The sequence below is a fragment of the Podarcis bocagei genome (assembly GCF_964188305.1).
Source record: "Podarcis bocagei genome assembly, chromosome: 4".
NCBI classification, from domain to species: domain Eukaryota; kingdom Metazoa; phylum Chordata; class Lepidosauria; order Squamata; family Lacertidae; genus Podarcis; species Podarcis bocagei.
The window spans coordinates 36,654,682-36,671,483 of NC_138128.1; the positions used below are offsets into that span (position 1 = coordinate 36,654,682).

At 40.2% G+C, this 16,802-nt stretch overlaps 1 protein-coding gene across 2 annotated transcripts in view; it reads left to right on the top strand.

Moving 5' to 3' along the window:
* LOC308586222 (glypican-5-like) overlaps positions 1 to 16,802 on the top strand; it is a 421,981-nt gene that overhangs the window by 149,362 nt on the left and 255,817 nt on the right. For both annotated transcript variants that reach the window (XM_081192628.1, XM_081192629.1), the window contains exon 4: positions 15,736 to 15,869. In XM_081192628.1, the coding sequence (XP_081048754.1) occupies positions 15,736 to 15,869 (134 nt within the window). The remainder of the gene's footprint in view (positions 1 to 15,735; positions 15,870 to 16,802) is intronic.

Sequence of the window (16,802 nt, forward strand, 5' to 3'; positions counted from 1 at the left end):
TTTTGCAAGTCTTTGATTCATGCCTCCCGCTGTTGTTGTGTTAATGACAAGTCTTTGTCTTGCTCTCCGCTGGGCTGTGGTGAGGTTCCCAGATATTCAGATGCTCAGCTAAACTGAAAAGCAGAAAATGAGGAACATCCCATGTTAACTTCTTGGAAAGTTGCTTGCCAACACTGAGTGAAACGAATAGGAAAACATGGTCCAGTGAATTTGATAATAAAATGCTACAACCTCCTTGTTTGCTCAAGAAATTTCTGCATTCAAAAACATTCCTGTTCCAGTTCCAGTGTATGTGTCAGGCAAGGGCTGCTGTGACTGTTATGAAGGAGGAAATGGGAGCCCATATCTGAGGGATCAGAAGATACCGTACTTTTCCGTGTATTAGATGATGTCCCCCCCCAAAAAAAACTGTTAACAAATGGTCAGTGCATATTGGTGATGTGGAATTCAGTGGTGTAGCATGGGGGGTGCAGGGGGGGCCGGCCGCACCGGGCGCAACATCTGGGGGTTGGGGTTAGGGGGCGCAAATCCACGGGTTAGGGGGCGCAAATCCATGGGCTAGGGGGCACAAATTACTTGCCTTGCCCCGGGTGCTGACAACCCACGCTACGCCACTGGTGGGATTGGTTGGTTCAGTGGTGTTATTGGTGGCTGTGACAAGGGCTGGTGTCTATTTGCTGTTGCTGCATCAATGGGGTGGGTGATTAGCGGCTTATGGCGGTGAGGGAACAGCTGATAGGTGGTTTTTTTTGGTGCGTGCACAGTAGCGCAGGTTAGAAGGGTGAGCAGTTTTCGGCAATATCCCCCCTTAAAAAAGCTCAATCATATTCCACAAAAAAACGCTGAACAACTCTGGGCAATCTCCCCCCATTTTCTTAAGTTTGAATTCCCAAAAATAGGGTTGTGTCTTATACATGGGGGTGTGTTATACATGGAAAAATATGGTAGGTTTGAAAAAAGTTCATGCCTAGATTCAAACAATTGCACAACTAGAAAAAAGTCCAAAATCCCAATGGAGAAGCCCAATCTCTTAGAAATACCTTCAGGAGACCTGATTTGGGCAGTCATGTTCTGATACTTGAAAGAGCCAGCTTGTCAATCCTAGTGAAACAGGCACAATCCCATTGGCCTGGGGCTCATCCACATTTCGCTTGTCTAGAAAGTGCGTGTTGAAGAGTTTTCTGCTTGTCCCGTACTTTCTAGCCACTGGATGTTTCCCACTTGCCTTGCCACTTTCCCTGGGAAAACCTGCTCTTTACTGCTGGATCGTAGCAAATGTAAATGTGTGGAAAGCCCGACTTGACGTTTGGTTTGATTCAGTGGTAAAGAGCAGTTTTTCCTGGGGGAAGCAGAGAGACAAATGCAATTGTGAATGAGCCTTCAGTGTCAAACACATTCAGTGTCAAACACATTCAGTTTAATTCATAGCCTGTAGCTATATATGTCTTTTTCATACTCAAAAGGAAGCATCCTGGCATGATCTGGATTGGGACTACAGCCTGTGTGGAGGGTAGAATTTTAATCCATCTTTAAACCCAGCCGATTCTCCACTTATGGCAATTGCAGGCACCAAGGGAAGCTCTTTTTTTACTATCAGTAACTGTGGAGGGAGGAGATTTCCAAGGGTTCTTGACTATAGGCCAACTGTGGGGTCAGGAATTTGAGTCAGCTATTGAGCAATGCAGAAATGTCCATTTCAAGGCAAATATTGAATAAAAAAGTGTAACTACTGTTGTTAAAATAACGCTGGCACAATTATTCAACTGCTCCGTTGTGCCTGCTTTAAGATTTGGCCTTATAGCAGTTTTCTTTCATTGTTCTCATAAGGAAGCATTTCAGGTAATTTGTGCAATCCCTACAGTCTATCTTCGTGTGCCATAAATTCCTGAAATGGGGTAGTGATATATGGGCTGAAGGAAGATTCTGTACAGGCCCTGAACAAAGGAATGTTTAAATTTGGAGCTGTCATCCAAGAAACTATAAATGTACCACTCAGATGTTTCAGGTTTTTGTTAAAAACAAAAAGGTTGCAGAAAAGAAACTTGTTTTGTTTTCAAAAGGACACATTATGCTGCTGATCTCCCCACCCCACCCCCCGTTAAAATATTGAGCTGGGGGTGTAAGGAGGCAGCATTTTCTCTTCTGATCTGTATTCTTTCCAATCAGTGCTGCTTTTGCTCTGCTGCAGTTTGGTTTCTGCCAAATACAATGACATTTAGCTTGTTGGCCACTATTTAACATAAGTTACATCACGTGTGCCACCATTTGCATAATTTATGTAGTTTACATTCATTTCGGTGTAAAATGTCAAGATAATGTGGAAAAAATTCAGTAGGTATCAATTGTTGACTGAAAAGGCAGTGATATGAATCAAGACCAGTCATAGTCATTTGACTGATTTCTGTTCCAGACCACAGCAATTTCTGCTTCCTTTTCCATTTTTGTTGGGATTCTCTGACCCTCCCTAATTATAGGATGTCAGAGCAAATTCCAGTCAGTCATGTTATTTAGATATTTCCAGCATTGGAAATCAATTGTAAGCATCTTCCTCATCTCTGAATCTAATAAAGTCAACTCTCTCCTTCTTCAAAGCTTGCTCACATCTTCCAAGGTTCACCTGGAGCCCACTTCTACATAGCACTATCCCATTCTTGGTCTAAAGAGACAACCTGCATATGTCCAGCTGAATGTGGTTCAGTTCCCTCCTCAGACCTTCTGCTCAATGTGTGAAGGTCTGGAGGTGGAGCCAGAAGACTGAGGGGGTGGGGCCAACTTGCACAGCCCTGCTTTCCCTCTGCGCATTCTTTGAATTACAGTGGTACCTTGGGTTAAGAACTTAATTCGTTCTGGAGGTCCGTTCTTAACCTGAAACTGTTCTTATCCTGAGGTACCACTTTAGCTAATGGGGCCTCCTGCTGTGGCTGCGCCACCGCCGTGCAATTTCTGTTCTCATCCTGAAGCAAAGTTCTTAACCTGAGGTACTATTTCTGGGTTAGCGGAGTCTGTAACCTGAAGCCTATGTAACCCGAGGTACCACTGTAATTTCTGAAGAGAGCTTTAGTGGCTCAGAGTTGTCTCTGCTTTTTGAATAGCAAGGATTGTTATTGGTGAAAACACTGTCTGTCTATAACCACTGCATAACTCCTAGGCTCCAACAAAGCTAAATGGCATTTTAGGGAGCCAACACAGCTAAATGGCATTTTAAAAAATGTACTCCAAACTTATTGGGCAATATAAGTCTTGCTTGGGTGGAATTGGCTCTGACAATGTCATTTTGAGATGTTTGACAATCCAGTTGGCTTTACTGGATGCCACTAACAGCTACTGTAAATGGTCTGGTATTGAATCAAATTCGCTGAATGCCAGTCTAGTTAGAATAAGCCAAAACAAAATAGCTCCAAAGCAGCATTTTTTCCCAATGAAAAGGTTTGTCATGCATGTTCTTCCAACAGCTGTTTTTATTTTAGGTTTCATTTCAAATACATTCAACTAAATGCAACGCTCAGATTCATCATCAAAGGTCACCAGAAATCCACAGATTTCCCCCCAAAAAAGATCATTATCAAGTTCTGAGCAATTGTGTGTTTTATTACTTTCATATTTTACATTTCTGAGTTTTCATTTGCTACCCCAAAGGCAATTCAGACTTAAAAAATAACAAGGCTTGGCATGTTTTACATTTACTCTTCTTTTCAATTATTACAAGGATTCTATATTAAAATATTTCTTAGGGTTTTAAAAAATATTGCTACCATTGCAATATATATGCTGAGGGAAAATATACTTTGCCTACCCAAGAGCCCGTACATTTTGGCACCCATGACTGCAACCCAAGCATACTTACATGGGCTGGGAGTAAGTTCATGGAAACTCATCAAAACTTATTTTGAGTAAATATGGCAAAGATCAGGGTGTATGGCTGCCTTTTACCAGTGTCATTGGACATTATGCTCCTTTTAAACCTGGTCTGAAAGAATTTGTGGCTTTTTCAGACGTTTTCAGCTTCCATCAGGCCCAGCCAGCATGACCAATGGTAATGGATAATGGGAGTTGTAGTCCAACCACACTTGAAAATCTTTTCACCTGTGTTTAAAACTATCAGTGATTCTTTTTAAAGGGACCATAATACCTCAAGGACCAGCTCTTCCCATGTGAACCAACGTGGACACTGCAATCATCTTCTTTTTAAAAAATATATTTATTAACATTTTCTATAATGAAACAAAAACAAAAATAAACCACCACAAAAAAGGAAAAAATATAACAAACATACAAAATGTAAAACTTAAAAACAATTAAAAACACATAAAGTTTCAATTGCTTATTTCTTTTAACTTATTTCTCAGACCTCCTCGCACCTTCCCTTCTTGTATTCCACTTCAAATTATTAGCTCAGCAAATCCTTATTACATATTTCTCAACTTTAACTTAATAATTTAATTTAACATATTATTATTTTACTTTTTCTCTTTCATCCATTTCCTCGATTTATTTTTGCTAACCTTATTTTCATTTAATTTAGTTCATTTTAAAAAACCAATATTACCTTATCCAAACTTAAGCATCAATACTTATAGATCAATAACACTGCAATCATCTTCTGAGGCCCTCCTTCGTGTGCCTCCTCCTCAAGAGGTCCGAAGGGTGGCAACACGAGAATGGGCCTTCTCTGCCGTGGCTCCCCGTCTGTGGAATGCTCTCCCCAGGGAAGTTCATCTGGTGCCTTCATTATACACCTTCAGACGCCAAGCAAAAACGTTCCTTTTCAACCAAGCCTTGGGTTGATTTGATTGACATCCTAGGCCCTTTTAAAATGGGGAGGGGGTTGGGGGGAGGTTATTGGGTTGTTGTTTTTATTTTGATTATCTATTTTGTGGTTTTATATTTTGATTTTGTTCTGTGAGATCTTTATGTATAGGGCGGTACATAAATTCAATGAATGAACGAAATAATAATAAAAATGATACAGCTGCCATCAAGAAATATTCCCTGGGTGACCTGAAAATGAAACAGTGTTAAAATATACAATATATAATAATTAAAACAATTAAAACAAACAATAAAAGACAGAATAATCTTATAACAGAGAAAGCATAAAAACAAACCAGATTTGAAAAATCAGGGTGAGTAAAAAGGTTTTCAGCCAATTGAGGAAGATCTGCTTTGGCAGACAGCCATCTCACTTTACTTTGCAGAAGCACCTGCAACAGCAGCTCGAAAGAGAATCTTAAGTGTTCAGGGAGCACAATAGGAAACCAGATGATGCTGCTTGTAGCCTGGTCCTAAGCTGTTAATGTTTCCCTTCTAGCTTAAAACAAGCACTTTATTTTTTATGCAGCAACAGACTTTGAGCCAGTGGAGCTAACGTTCTGGCATAGTATGTAGGATTGCCATATTTCAAAAAAGTGAAAATCCGGACACAGAAGGGTTTTGGGGGTGGTGGGCAAAGTTGGGCAAAGTTTCTGAACTAAGTGCAAACCATTTTTAAAGGCAGGCCCATGTGCAACTGGGTCCATATGACACAGTTTTGCTTATCTGCACTTCATTTTTATGTAGGTTTTTTGTGGGTCTGTAGGAAAATGAGAAACATAATAATGGCCTGTGAAGACAAATCAGAGTTGCTTTCTGTTTGATGTGGAATAGCCAAAACAGATAGTGTAAGATAGTGTAAGTTGACACTTGTACCCAAATGTTCTACAACTGCTCATTGCTGGTATCTCACTTCAGGTCAATGAACTAGCTAAAAGCTTTGTTGAAGAGCTTTAGATTCAGAACTACTTTACTCTGTCACTCTCCCTTATTCATTTTTTAAAGCAGATAACTCTCTTTGTGGCAGTGGTGGAAGGTATACACTGAAAAACATTCCACTGAAAGTTAATATTGTCAGAAAGGATGACCTGAAGCTCTCTGAAAACAAATTTAACTCACAGAATCTGTGGTTTCTTCAGTCCCCATATTGTGGGATAACTTCTAGATGCTTACACTTTGCTTTAAAGGTTTCATGTTGGAAGGCGGGCAGCGTACAAAGGATTGTAACACAATATTCATACTCTTGCTATCTTTTTTAAAAAAGTAAGAAAAGAAAAGGCACCTTTCTGCAGCTGAAAGAAAAGGAAATGTCATTTGTTGGACAGAGCTGCTCCTCTCATGCCAAAATGAAAGTAAAGTTATTTTATGTGATTTCTGCAAACTCCCATATTATATGCAGTCACACAACAGTCTCACCCACCCTGGGCATGAGATGATGACTTGTGATTATCTCATGACAAACAGAAATGGACTGCAGTAGTTGAAAATGTCACAGCCACACTGTCTACTTCCTGAACAAGCCAAGAATTCCATGCCCATTTCTGGAAGGTCAGACATCTTCATAGATCCAACAGGCTACAGATTGTTGTGACACTCTTAAAATGCATCGGTCTGTTATGGTGGGCATGAAATGAATATGCATATCATTTATTTGCAGTAGGAAAGTTTCCAGGAATATTCTTAATACATATGTATCAGAGGCACTAGATAACAGGACAGGACAAACCTGCAACCTATCAATTTAGGTAGGTTGTAATGCTGGGGGTTTTAAGACTGTGTGATGGGCATATAAAATATGGGTAGTTAAATATCTATTCATCTCTAGAACTTTCACATGAGTTGTGATTTTGTTCAGTTTCAAGTAATCAATAATTCCTTGAGTCTTGGAAAGAAAATTCCATGGAGTCCTTTTGAGGGATGTTCTGACATTATCCAAATCACATTTTCCTCCCTCAAGTTTGGAGTTCTGAATTACCTGGCCTTATTTCTAAAGTGGAGTCAAATCCATTAGAAATCTTGATTATTTCCTTTAAAACTATAAAAATCCATTTTTTGTTCATGTTCCTTTTGTTGCTGCTTTCATTTCAGCCAAATATATATGTTTGCATAACAATACTTTTTGTGAAGCATTTTATTGATTCACATGCGCAGTTGTGTGTATAGATAAGAAAACCACAGAAAACAAATCTTGTGGTTTGTACATATGGTTGCATCAATATTTTATTTTAGATTTTGGTATTGTTTCACCAACCTGTAGTAGTGCAGGGATGCGTCAGTAGAACACCTCACACAAAGAAGCTTGATAGAATAATAAGCACAATGATAGCAAACACTTAAAAATTTATACACATGTGCTCTAATAATTTGGATAGGAAACAGATTCAAATAACGTTAAGCAACTGGAAGCTGTGCTGAGGAGTTCTTGTTTTAGAAATTCGTTTGAAACTAGAAATCCTAGCTGTTCTTCCCATGTCCATAGAATCACATGAGGGAAGCCAGAGACACACTACCCATCTCTACCACTTCTGTTGTTTCCCTGTTGTTTGGTCCTACTGCCTTTGGTCATGACCTCAGAGTCCAGCAGTAACTTGAACACAGAGGCTGAGGCACTGATTGAGGAGGCACTGGGCCCAAGCCAGCAAGAGTCAAGCATATTCGCCTCTAAGAGGCTCACACTCCATGGAGCTGAGACACAAACACAGGCAGCTTGCCCAGCACAAGCTCATTCGAGACTCAAGACCAAAAATGTAGGTCTCCACGCTGCTCAGCAAGTGGGTGGAGCCGGTGACATGTGGTCAGGCTTAGGGACTATAAAACAGCTCAGCTGAGAAGTAGCGCTAGTCGAAACAAGTTGTTGTCCGCTTCCTGGGCTCTGTCCAGAGTCCTGAAAGACCCACTACCAAACGCCCTTGTCTCCTGTCATCCTAATCTTGATAAAACTCTGGCTGGCTGTCCTTCCCTTTTTGTTCCAGACTGTTTGCTGGATTTGTGCCCTCCCAACTTTGCCTTTCACACATGGGAGGGCAAACGTCTGGAGCAAGAAGCCTGTATACTTGTAGAGGCTCTCCACACCATATAGAGCTGATATCACACAGAGCTTTAAACCATGTGGTGCTGCCTCCATGTGTACAACATTCTCCCCACTGCAGAAGGTTGCCTTCCAGTTCATGGAAGGTAGTGGGGGTGGACAGGGCAGAGAGAGCTAGCTAGGATATCCCTGTTCTCCCTCTCATCCCACCAGGAGAAACGTACCTGTCTAAGGCTGTATGGAAGCTGGAAAGTGAAGCCCACAGATCAGTAAAGGATCGGAATGGAGACAATCTTCTCTTAGTGCTGCTATTGCGGAATGAGAATATTTAAGATTCATGATCTAATCACTCTTGGTTCTTGTTAAGTTAATTTATATAGTGAACTATATTATAGTAATGTAATTCAGATAACAGCATATTATGCTTGTGCATTTGTGTAAGTGCATCAGCATAGGGATGAATGATTCATTCTAGTGGTAGATTGCTTTTTAGTATTAATATAAGCAAAGAGCCAGTATTTCCAGCTGGTAAAAAATTAAATTATCCTGGAATTTATGCTAGTTGAGACTCTTTGCATGCATAGAGTAATCTATAGAAGCAACTGAAGGGGGGGGGTTAGGGAGTCAGGAACAGGTAAGACCAGTTTCTAAATATATTATATATTTATTTAGGAAATGTCTACTTCACCCCTCTTTTTTGCCAACCCCAATGTGGGTTACAAACATATGAAATCAAATATGCAAAGCATGTCTCAATAATATGCTAAACACCGAGCAGATAGACACCAGTAATATAATCCAGATAAAAACTGAATGCTGTGGGATGGTTTCATAAAATTATTTCAGTCACAGAAAGCTTGGGAAAATAAATGGGCTTCAAGCTGCTGCCATAAAGATGCCACAGTTGGTACCAGCTAGACCTCCAAGAAGAGAACATTTCTACATGCCACAACAGAGAAAGCCTGTTCTGCATCAGCACATAATATGCCAACCCTGTACACAGAATGTTGAGAAGAGCTTGACTCCTTTCTGAGTTTGGATGCAGCACTAAGCCAAGCCATGGCTTAGCTCCAGGTGGTGTGCCAGCAGCACAAGCATAGTGGCTGGACCCTCACACTTCCTAATTCATGCCACTGAGGCCTCACACTGACTCAGCAGCGGCTCACACAGTGAGGCAGAGGCAGGTGTGAGCACAATTCAAAGTGCTAGTGCTGACCTTTAAAGCCCTAAATGACCTCGGCCCTGTATACCTGAAGGAGCATCTCCACCCCCATTGTTCAACATGGACACTGAGATCCAGTGCCGAGGCCCTTCTGGTGGTTCCCTCACAGTGAGAAGTGAGGTTACAGGGAACCAGGCATGATGCCTTCTTGGTAGTGGTGCCTGCCCTGTGGAATGCCCTTCCATCAGATGTCAAAGAAATAAACAACTATCTGACCTTTAGAAGAGATCTGAAGGCAGCCCTCTTTAGGGAAGTTTCTAATGACTGATGTTTTAATGTATTTTTAATCTTTTGTTGGAAGCTGCCCAGAGTGGCTGGGGAAACCCAGCCAGATTTTTTTGGGGGGTATAAATAATAAATTATTCTATTATTATTATCATGGCAATAACCAGCAGCAGCAGCATTGCTGTCACAAATGGGGAAGGCAACAGCAGGTTCAGAGCTGGGCAGACACTCCAGGGGCATCTTTGCATAGCCATATTTAATTGTCTGTGTGATGACTCGCTTGTTCCTAGTGGGGAAAGTACCTTTTTTATTTTAAAAAAAGTTGTCATGCCAAATCATTACTTGACTATTGCTTGAAGTATTTAAAAAGTTGAGAGTACTTTCACAAGTCATTGGAGGCTGAAATCTAGCATAAGATAATTTAATTATTGGGGGAAAATGGAGATTTTCATCTGCAACAGCAGAAATGCTACCTAAAATATTCCTATTAGTACTAATCAGCCTTCCAGTAGAGAGTGACAGGGGACAGAGTTGAAAGGTGTGGACAGCAGAAGGTTTCAAAGGGTATATGTATTTCAGAAATAGTAAGAAATCTATAGTTTCAGAATATAAGTTGCATTGACTGTGGGAAATTCAATCAAAATGAAGTAGTTTTCAATTCACATGGGAATTGAATGGTGTTTAAAAGCTTTATATGATGACTTGTGATGGTTTTGTTTGCATGCATATTTAGAGAGTGGGGAGGGAGGGATGACATTTTATGGCATGATGACAGGAAGGGACAGATTGCCTGCATTCATAGTCCACAAGTTCTTCAGAAGAAAAGAGAAGGTGTCATCTTTCTTGTTTCCTAAATGCTGACCTTTGGGTCAAATCAATAAGTTATTGCAGTTAACACAGACAGGCAAACTGCTACTGAATACCATATATGTCATCAACTGAGCACCTAATGTATACATAAATGCAGTTAAAATGTCTCAGATTTTTCTAAATTGGGCTGTAGTTTACTCAAGGGATAGGTCGGTGTCTTGTGAAGATAAGGACTTAATAGTAAGGGAGTATTTTCATCTTCACCCATGCCAAAGATAATAAAATATTGTTATAAAATAATAAAACACAATAAAAATAGGTGCATATGAATAAAATGCATTTGAATTAGAGTTAAGGTAAAAATAATATTATCATTGTCTGCTTCTGAAGCAGCCTTATGACAATGGGTGTGAGTCATAGGCAAATTACACGCTTAGATATTTAGGTTTTCAAATGGGCAAATTGGGAATAAGCCATTTGCTGACATGTTGAGGACTAATAAGTATAGCTAGCATGTGATTTCTTGGCTGGCCAATTAAGCTTTCCTGTTGTTGGAATGAGGTACCTGCCAATTTAGGCAAGCTATCAAGTAACAGAGAGATACTGAGTTAGTTCAGGCATAACTATTTTGGTCTAATGCAAGCATTGTGCTTCCACAACCCCTCCCTCCTCTTGTATGCCATAACAGACAACTTCTACGATTTGCAAAGCCATTGCTTTCCATAGCAACTGAACTGGGAAGCTGTGGTTTAATCTTGGTTTACAAACCAGGATACGAAAACCAGTTTTGATCCTGGTTTCGTATTCTGGCTCAAAGTCATGAGAGAGAAACTCAGCTCAACTGACCTTGTAAATTGGTCTATGTCTGCTGAGGGAAGTGATGAGGCAGTGAGTAAGGCAAAAGAATCTTGTTATGTGGGGTGGAGTAGTGCACAACCAGACAGAGTCATAATACCAACATAGGCTAATATTTTATTTATCTCTTATCCAACTTCACAGCTTCAAAATACTGTGTTGCAAAATTAAATGATTCACAGAAGAATGTGCCAAGTAAAATATGTGGGATGTATTAATTTCAGTATTTTAAAAAAATAAAAAATGTTTTGGCTGACTTCTCCCTGTATAGGGAAAAGCTATAGATTTTTAAAACCTTTTAAAATTAAAGAGCTTTGGTTGTGCATGCTTTCTATTAGCCATGTTTAGATTAATTACTATTTTACTCAGTATTGTGAAGACTGTTCTCATGTTTCTTTATATGTGTTTTACAAGAGGACATGACTTAGAAAGAAAGAAAAAAGCTTCAGCCATACTTTGATAATATTTTTATTTTTTTATTCCAGCTAAGAGAACATGAGCTCCCAGCACATCTCTGGCCTAATATAATTAATTTCCAAAATGGAAATTGAATTAAAATGGAAATCTTTTAAATTGATTTCTTCTTACGCTATCTTTCTAAAGAGTTACCTAATATTTTTGAGAGCTTTTAAAAGGATTTATTGGATTGATTCCCAATAGATTCTCCTTTTATTTACTGGACTATGGTAATTATACCCTTAGGCACAAACCTTTGCTGATTGTCAATATCCAAAGCCAAACGTCACCGCTAACAAGGTAGGAGTTGACAGTCAAGAATGATTAGTACTTGATCTTAAGGGTATCTTTGCACAGATAGCCATTATCCTTTTAAGCGTCTTCAGGTCACATGAAGCAGTGAGTCAGTTCAAAAGATCATCTTGCCACACTGCTGGGATTTATTTATTTTTTTAATACACCATGCCTGGAATTACACTGAGTACTTGCAAAATGTCTGCAATAATTTAAAATACCTTTTCAACTCTCTGCAAGCTAGATTCGCCCCTGAAAAATGTCTCCCTTTCAGAAATCGGAGATGTCTCTGACAGAGAGTAAAGGATCTGAAGATTTAGGGAGATAAGAGATTTCCAGGTTTAGAAGGAGATGGTTTTTTCCTCTGCATTTGATTATAGACATATTAAATATGATCCGAATCTGTTGGGTCTCTCAAGCTGTGAGAATGGACAAATGAGGGGATCTTTTTTCTCCTTTTTGGTGTGAAGCTGTTGAAATTGTGATCATTTGTAATAATTGCACAATGCTTCATGTATGTAAACTTCTTGAATTAAGAAAGACAGGCGTACCACTGAGACTGATAGGCTACACTTACCAGTTATCAACCAGCTATTGGTATGGAAAACAAAATAGCCAAGGAAAATATATGGTGCTGTAAAACAATATTCCATGATAGGAATTAATGCTGCATTCACCTTTAGACTTCACCATTACTTATCACTTTTATTATTGATACATTGCATTCACTTTATTTATTTGAAATATTTCCATACCATTATTCATTTAAATTGGGGGAGGGACCTCTTTAATCATGGTTTTAAACCCTAAAGAAATACATGGTTGGTGACTTCCCCCCACCCACTGCTGACCACATGTTTAATTAGTGTTTAAAACGTTGATTAAAAACATGCAGTCTGGAGGGGGGAGAAGGAAACAATGCAGATGAGAGTTGCTTTCTTTGCCTCCTTTTTGCCCCACCCCATGCCAGTTTTAAGGTTAAAAATTAGAGTGCTTTGCAAGGTCCCAAATTCAAGTTGGGGTCAGGATTGGTTCAGGTCATCCCAGGTCAGATTGGGAGATGTTAAATCAGGTCCCATATCTGAGGAGCTAAATCAGATGGGGTGTGTATGCACAACTCTAGAATTCACATCTCTATGGGTGCCAAATTATTGATAATTATTACACATAAAAATGGGTCGGTAGTATATCATTTCAGTAACACACTGCAAAATGTACAGCTGCAAGCTTTAATTAATAGGTCGGCCAGCTGAAACTCTCATTCTGTTTGTTTCAGCTAATGTTTCTGCAACTCTTAATTATATGTTTTTTGGACGATAAGGCAGAGGAATAGGGAACCTATGGCCTTCCAGATCAGGCCTGGTCAGTTGCCAGGGATGGTGAGAGATGTCCATCACCATAATCTCTACGAAATTATTGAGTATTTCTTTTGGGACAGTGGGATCTTTCTGCTTCATACCTCCTTATAACATTACCATTATTATTGTGAAAGTTATAAGAAGAAGAAAACAGCACACTGAAGTGTTTATGATAAATAATTTATGGACTAAGTCATGTGTGTTTCAAGGAATCACATGCAATTCAACTAAAAAAGCAGAAGTAAACAAATTAGTATGTAGCAATAGGGCTTGGCTAAGCTTTAATTGTAATCATTTGTGTTACTGATCATTTCCAGTCAGTTCATGTTGTGCAATGTATTCATTGGGGTTGTCATTGGCCTTTAGTTTTAGAATTGCTGCATTGTTTATTGCTTTATTTTTTTGTTTTGTTTTTAATTTAACTGAATTGTAGGTGCCTTCCATCCTTTCAGCTAGATATAATCATTGCAGGCGCTGAATACTTTTGTTTTGTTTTGCCTCCCACACAATTTTCTATTTCTCTCCAAGCAGTTTTTTCAGTACTTCTTCAAACCTTGGGGGTCCCCTGAAATTCCTGATTTTTGATACATGATACATATGATGATGTTTATCCATTTTCATTCTTAGCACAACTGGCACGGCTTCTAAAGGCGTGCCACTGCAACATCACAACCACTTTTTAAAAAAGAGGACCACAACTGGCACGGCTTCTAAAGGCGTGCCACTGCAACATCACAACCACTTTTTAAAAAAGAGGACCTCCTCCAGCCCACATGGCTGATATCTCAAACCCCTAGGTGATAGATATGAAAAGATTGCTTTTGCAAGCCAGCACATAACGACCTTTGAAGGTGACCCAGAAACTACAACTAATCCAGAATGCGGCAGCTAGACCACATAACACCGGCCGCCAATGCGGCTGCAAAGACCACATAACACCGGTCTTGAGAGACCTACATTGGCTCCCAGTACGATTCCGGGCACAATTCGAAGTGTTGGTGCTGACCTTTAAAGCCCTAAATGGCCTCAGCCCAGTATACCTGAAGGAGCATCTCCACCCCCATCATTCTGCCCGGACGCTGAGGTCCAGCTGCGAGGGCCTTCTGGTGGTTCCCTCATTGTGAGAAGTGAGGTTACAGGGAACCAAGCAGAGGGCCTTCTTGGTAGTGGTGCCTGCCCTCCCATCAGATGTCAAGGAAATAGGCAACTATCTGACTTTTAGAAGACATTTGAAGGCAGCCCTGTTTAGGGAAGTTTTTAATATTTGTTGAATTATTGTATTTTAATGTTTAGGTGGAAGATGCCCAGAGTAGCTGGGGAAACCCAGCCAGATGGGTGGGGTATAAATAAATTAATTAATTAACAACAACAACAATAATAATAATAGTTAAAATAAAAAAATTCCTTCCTGTAGCACCTTAAAGACCAACTAAGTTAGTTCTTGGTATAAGCTTTCGTGTGCATGCACACTTCTTCAGATACTGAAGAATCTGAAGAAGTGTGCATGCACACGAAAGCTTATACCAAGAACTAACTTAGTTGGTCTTTAAGGTGCTACAGGAAGGAATTTTTTTTTATTTTGACTATGGCAGACCAACACGGCTACCTATCTGTAAATAATAATAGTTGTTGTTATTATTATTAATATTATTATTATTATTACATAGTTTGTTATAATACTGCTCTACTTCAACTTTCTATTTTGATACTAAATTTTAATAGATTATTAAGTTTCAGAAGTATTCTGGAAATACAGTGGTGCCCCGCAAGACGAATGCCTCGCAAGACGGAAACCTCGCTAGACGAAAGAGTTTTCCGTTTTAGAGGTGCTTCGCAAAACGAATTTCCTATGGGCTTGCTTCGCAAGACAACAATGTCTTGCGAGTTCCTGCTGGGTTTTTTTCCTCCCCCCCCCCTTTTTCTAAGCCGCTAAGCCGCTTATCAGCTGATCCAATCAGCAGATAAGCCGCTAAAAGCTGCTAATAGCACTAATAGCGCTAATCCGTCAATGGGCTTGCTTCGCAAGACGAAAAAACCGCTAGACGAAGAGAATCACAGAACGGATTCTTTTTGTCTTGCGAGGCACCACTGTATAAGCAAGCTCCTTTACAGTGAATTGGAATAATTTCATCACCGCTGTACTATCTGCATTCAGCCCTTTAGGGCAGGCACTGGCAAACTTGGCCCTCCAGATGTTTTGGGACTACAACTCCCATCATGCCTAGCTAACAGGACCGGTGGTCTAGGATGATGGGAATTGTAGTTTCAAAACATCAGGAGGGCTAAGTTTGCCTATGCCTGCTTTAGGATCATTTCACACCATGGCTACATGCAGGAGCTGGTCCTACAACTCACACAAACCCTTCTCTGATACATGTGTTGCGCAATCTGATGGAAATGCGTGCATTGCCTCTTGCAATTCCTACATTGCACATGCCCCGTGCAAGTGCTTGTTCTTTGTTGCAGACAAACCACAGGTGGATGTGTGTTCTCATATGGACGACACATAGAGTTAATGCATATAAATACACAATTGAACAAATGCATGGCTAGCCTGATACTCCATCTCCATCCCATAGTCCTTCTCATGTAGATTATCCACCGTTGGAGCTTTGATGCTAAGCATGCCTGCTAGTTCTTACCTTGTAATCATTTTCTCTCCCTCCGTTTTATTGCAGGTAGATAAAGTGTGTGGACAGCCTGAAGAAAAAGAAGTGAGACCTTTACCAGACAACATAGTTCAAGCAAAGGAAGTAACTGAGACACAGGCTCTGACAATGACACACTCAAATACTCTAAGCAGTAAAAGGAGGTAACCCTGATGCAACAATTTTTTCTCATAAATTTGAAACGGGAGTTTCCCCAAAATGCAGCATTTAAAAAATATGAAAAAAAACTTCTGAAACCAGAATTGGGCTTTTCAGTACTCACTTCCATTACATATTTACTAAGCATGTTTATATGAAACTGGTCCTATTTAGAAATCTAGATTAAATGCTTCAAGTTACACATGGGGAACTTGTAGTTCAAAACATATGGAGGGCTACAACTCCCATCATCCCTAACCATGGACCATTCTGACTGCGACTGATGGAAATTGGAGGCCAACAACTTCTGGAGAGCTATAGGTTCCACACTCCTGGTATTAGCAAATATTATGTACTTTGCATGCGGGTGGCGCTGTGGTCTAAACCACTGAGCCTAAGGCTTGCTGATTACAAGGTCGGTGGTTTGAATCCCTGTGATGGGGTGGGCTCCCATTGCTCTGCCTAGTCCCTGCCAACCTAGTAATTTGAAAGCACGTTGAAATGCAAGTAGATAAATAGGTACCACTCCGGTGGGAAGGTAAACGGCATTTCCGTGCACTGCTTTGGTTCACCAGAAGTGACTTAGTCATGCTTGGCACACGACCCGGAAGCTGTCCACGGACAAACACCAGCTCCCTCAGCCAGTAAAGGGAGATGAGCGCTGCAACCCCAGAGTCGTCCACGACTGGACTTAACGGTCAGGGGTCCCTTTACCTTTACCTTATGTACTTACTTACTGTTACAACCTAACTGAAGAGAAAGAGCAGGTTATGTTTTGCACTGCAGCAGTATATGGCCAAATTTTAACATCATAGCTGGTGAGCAAGAAGCATTTACCCATATGGCATTGTTGGGATGGATCCAACGATTCCTAGAGCTGAGTTCTGCTCCCTTGTCCACTAATGGAAAGCGTTGATTAATTGAGACAAAAGGCAGAT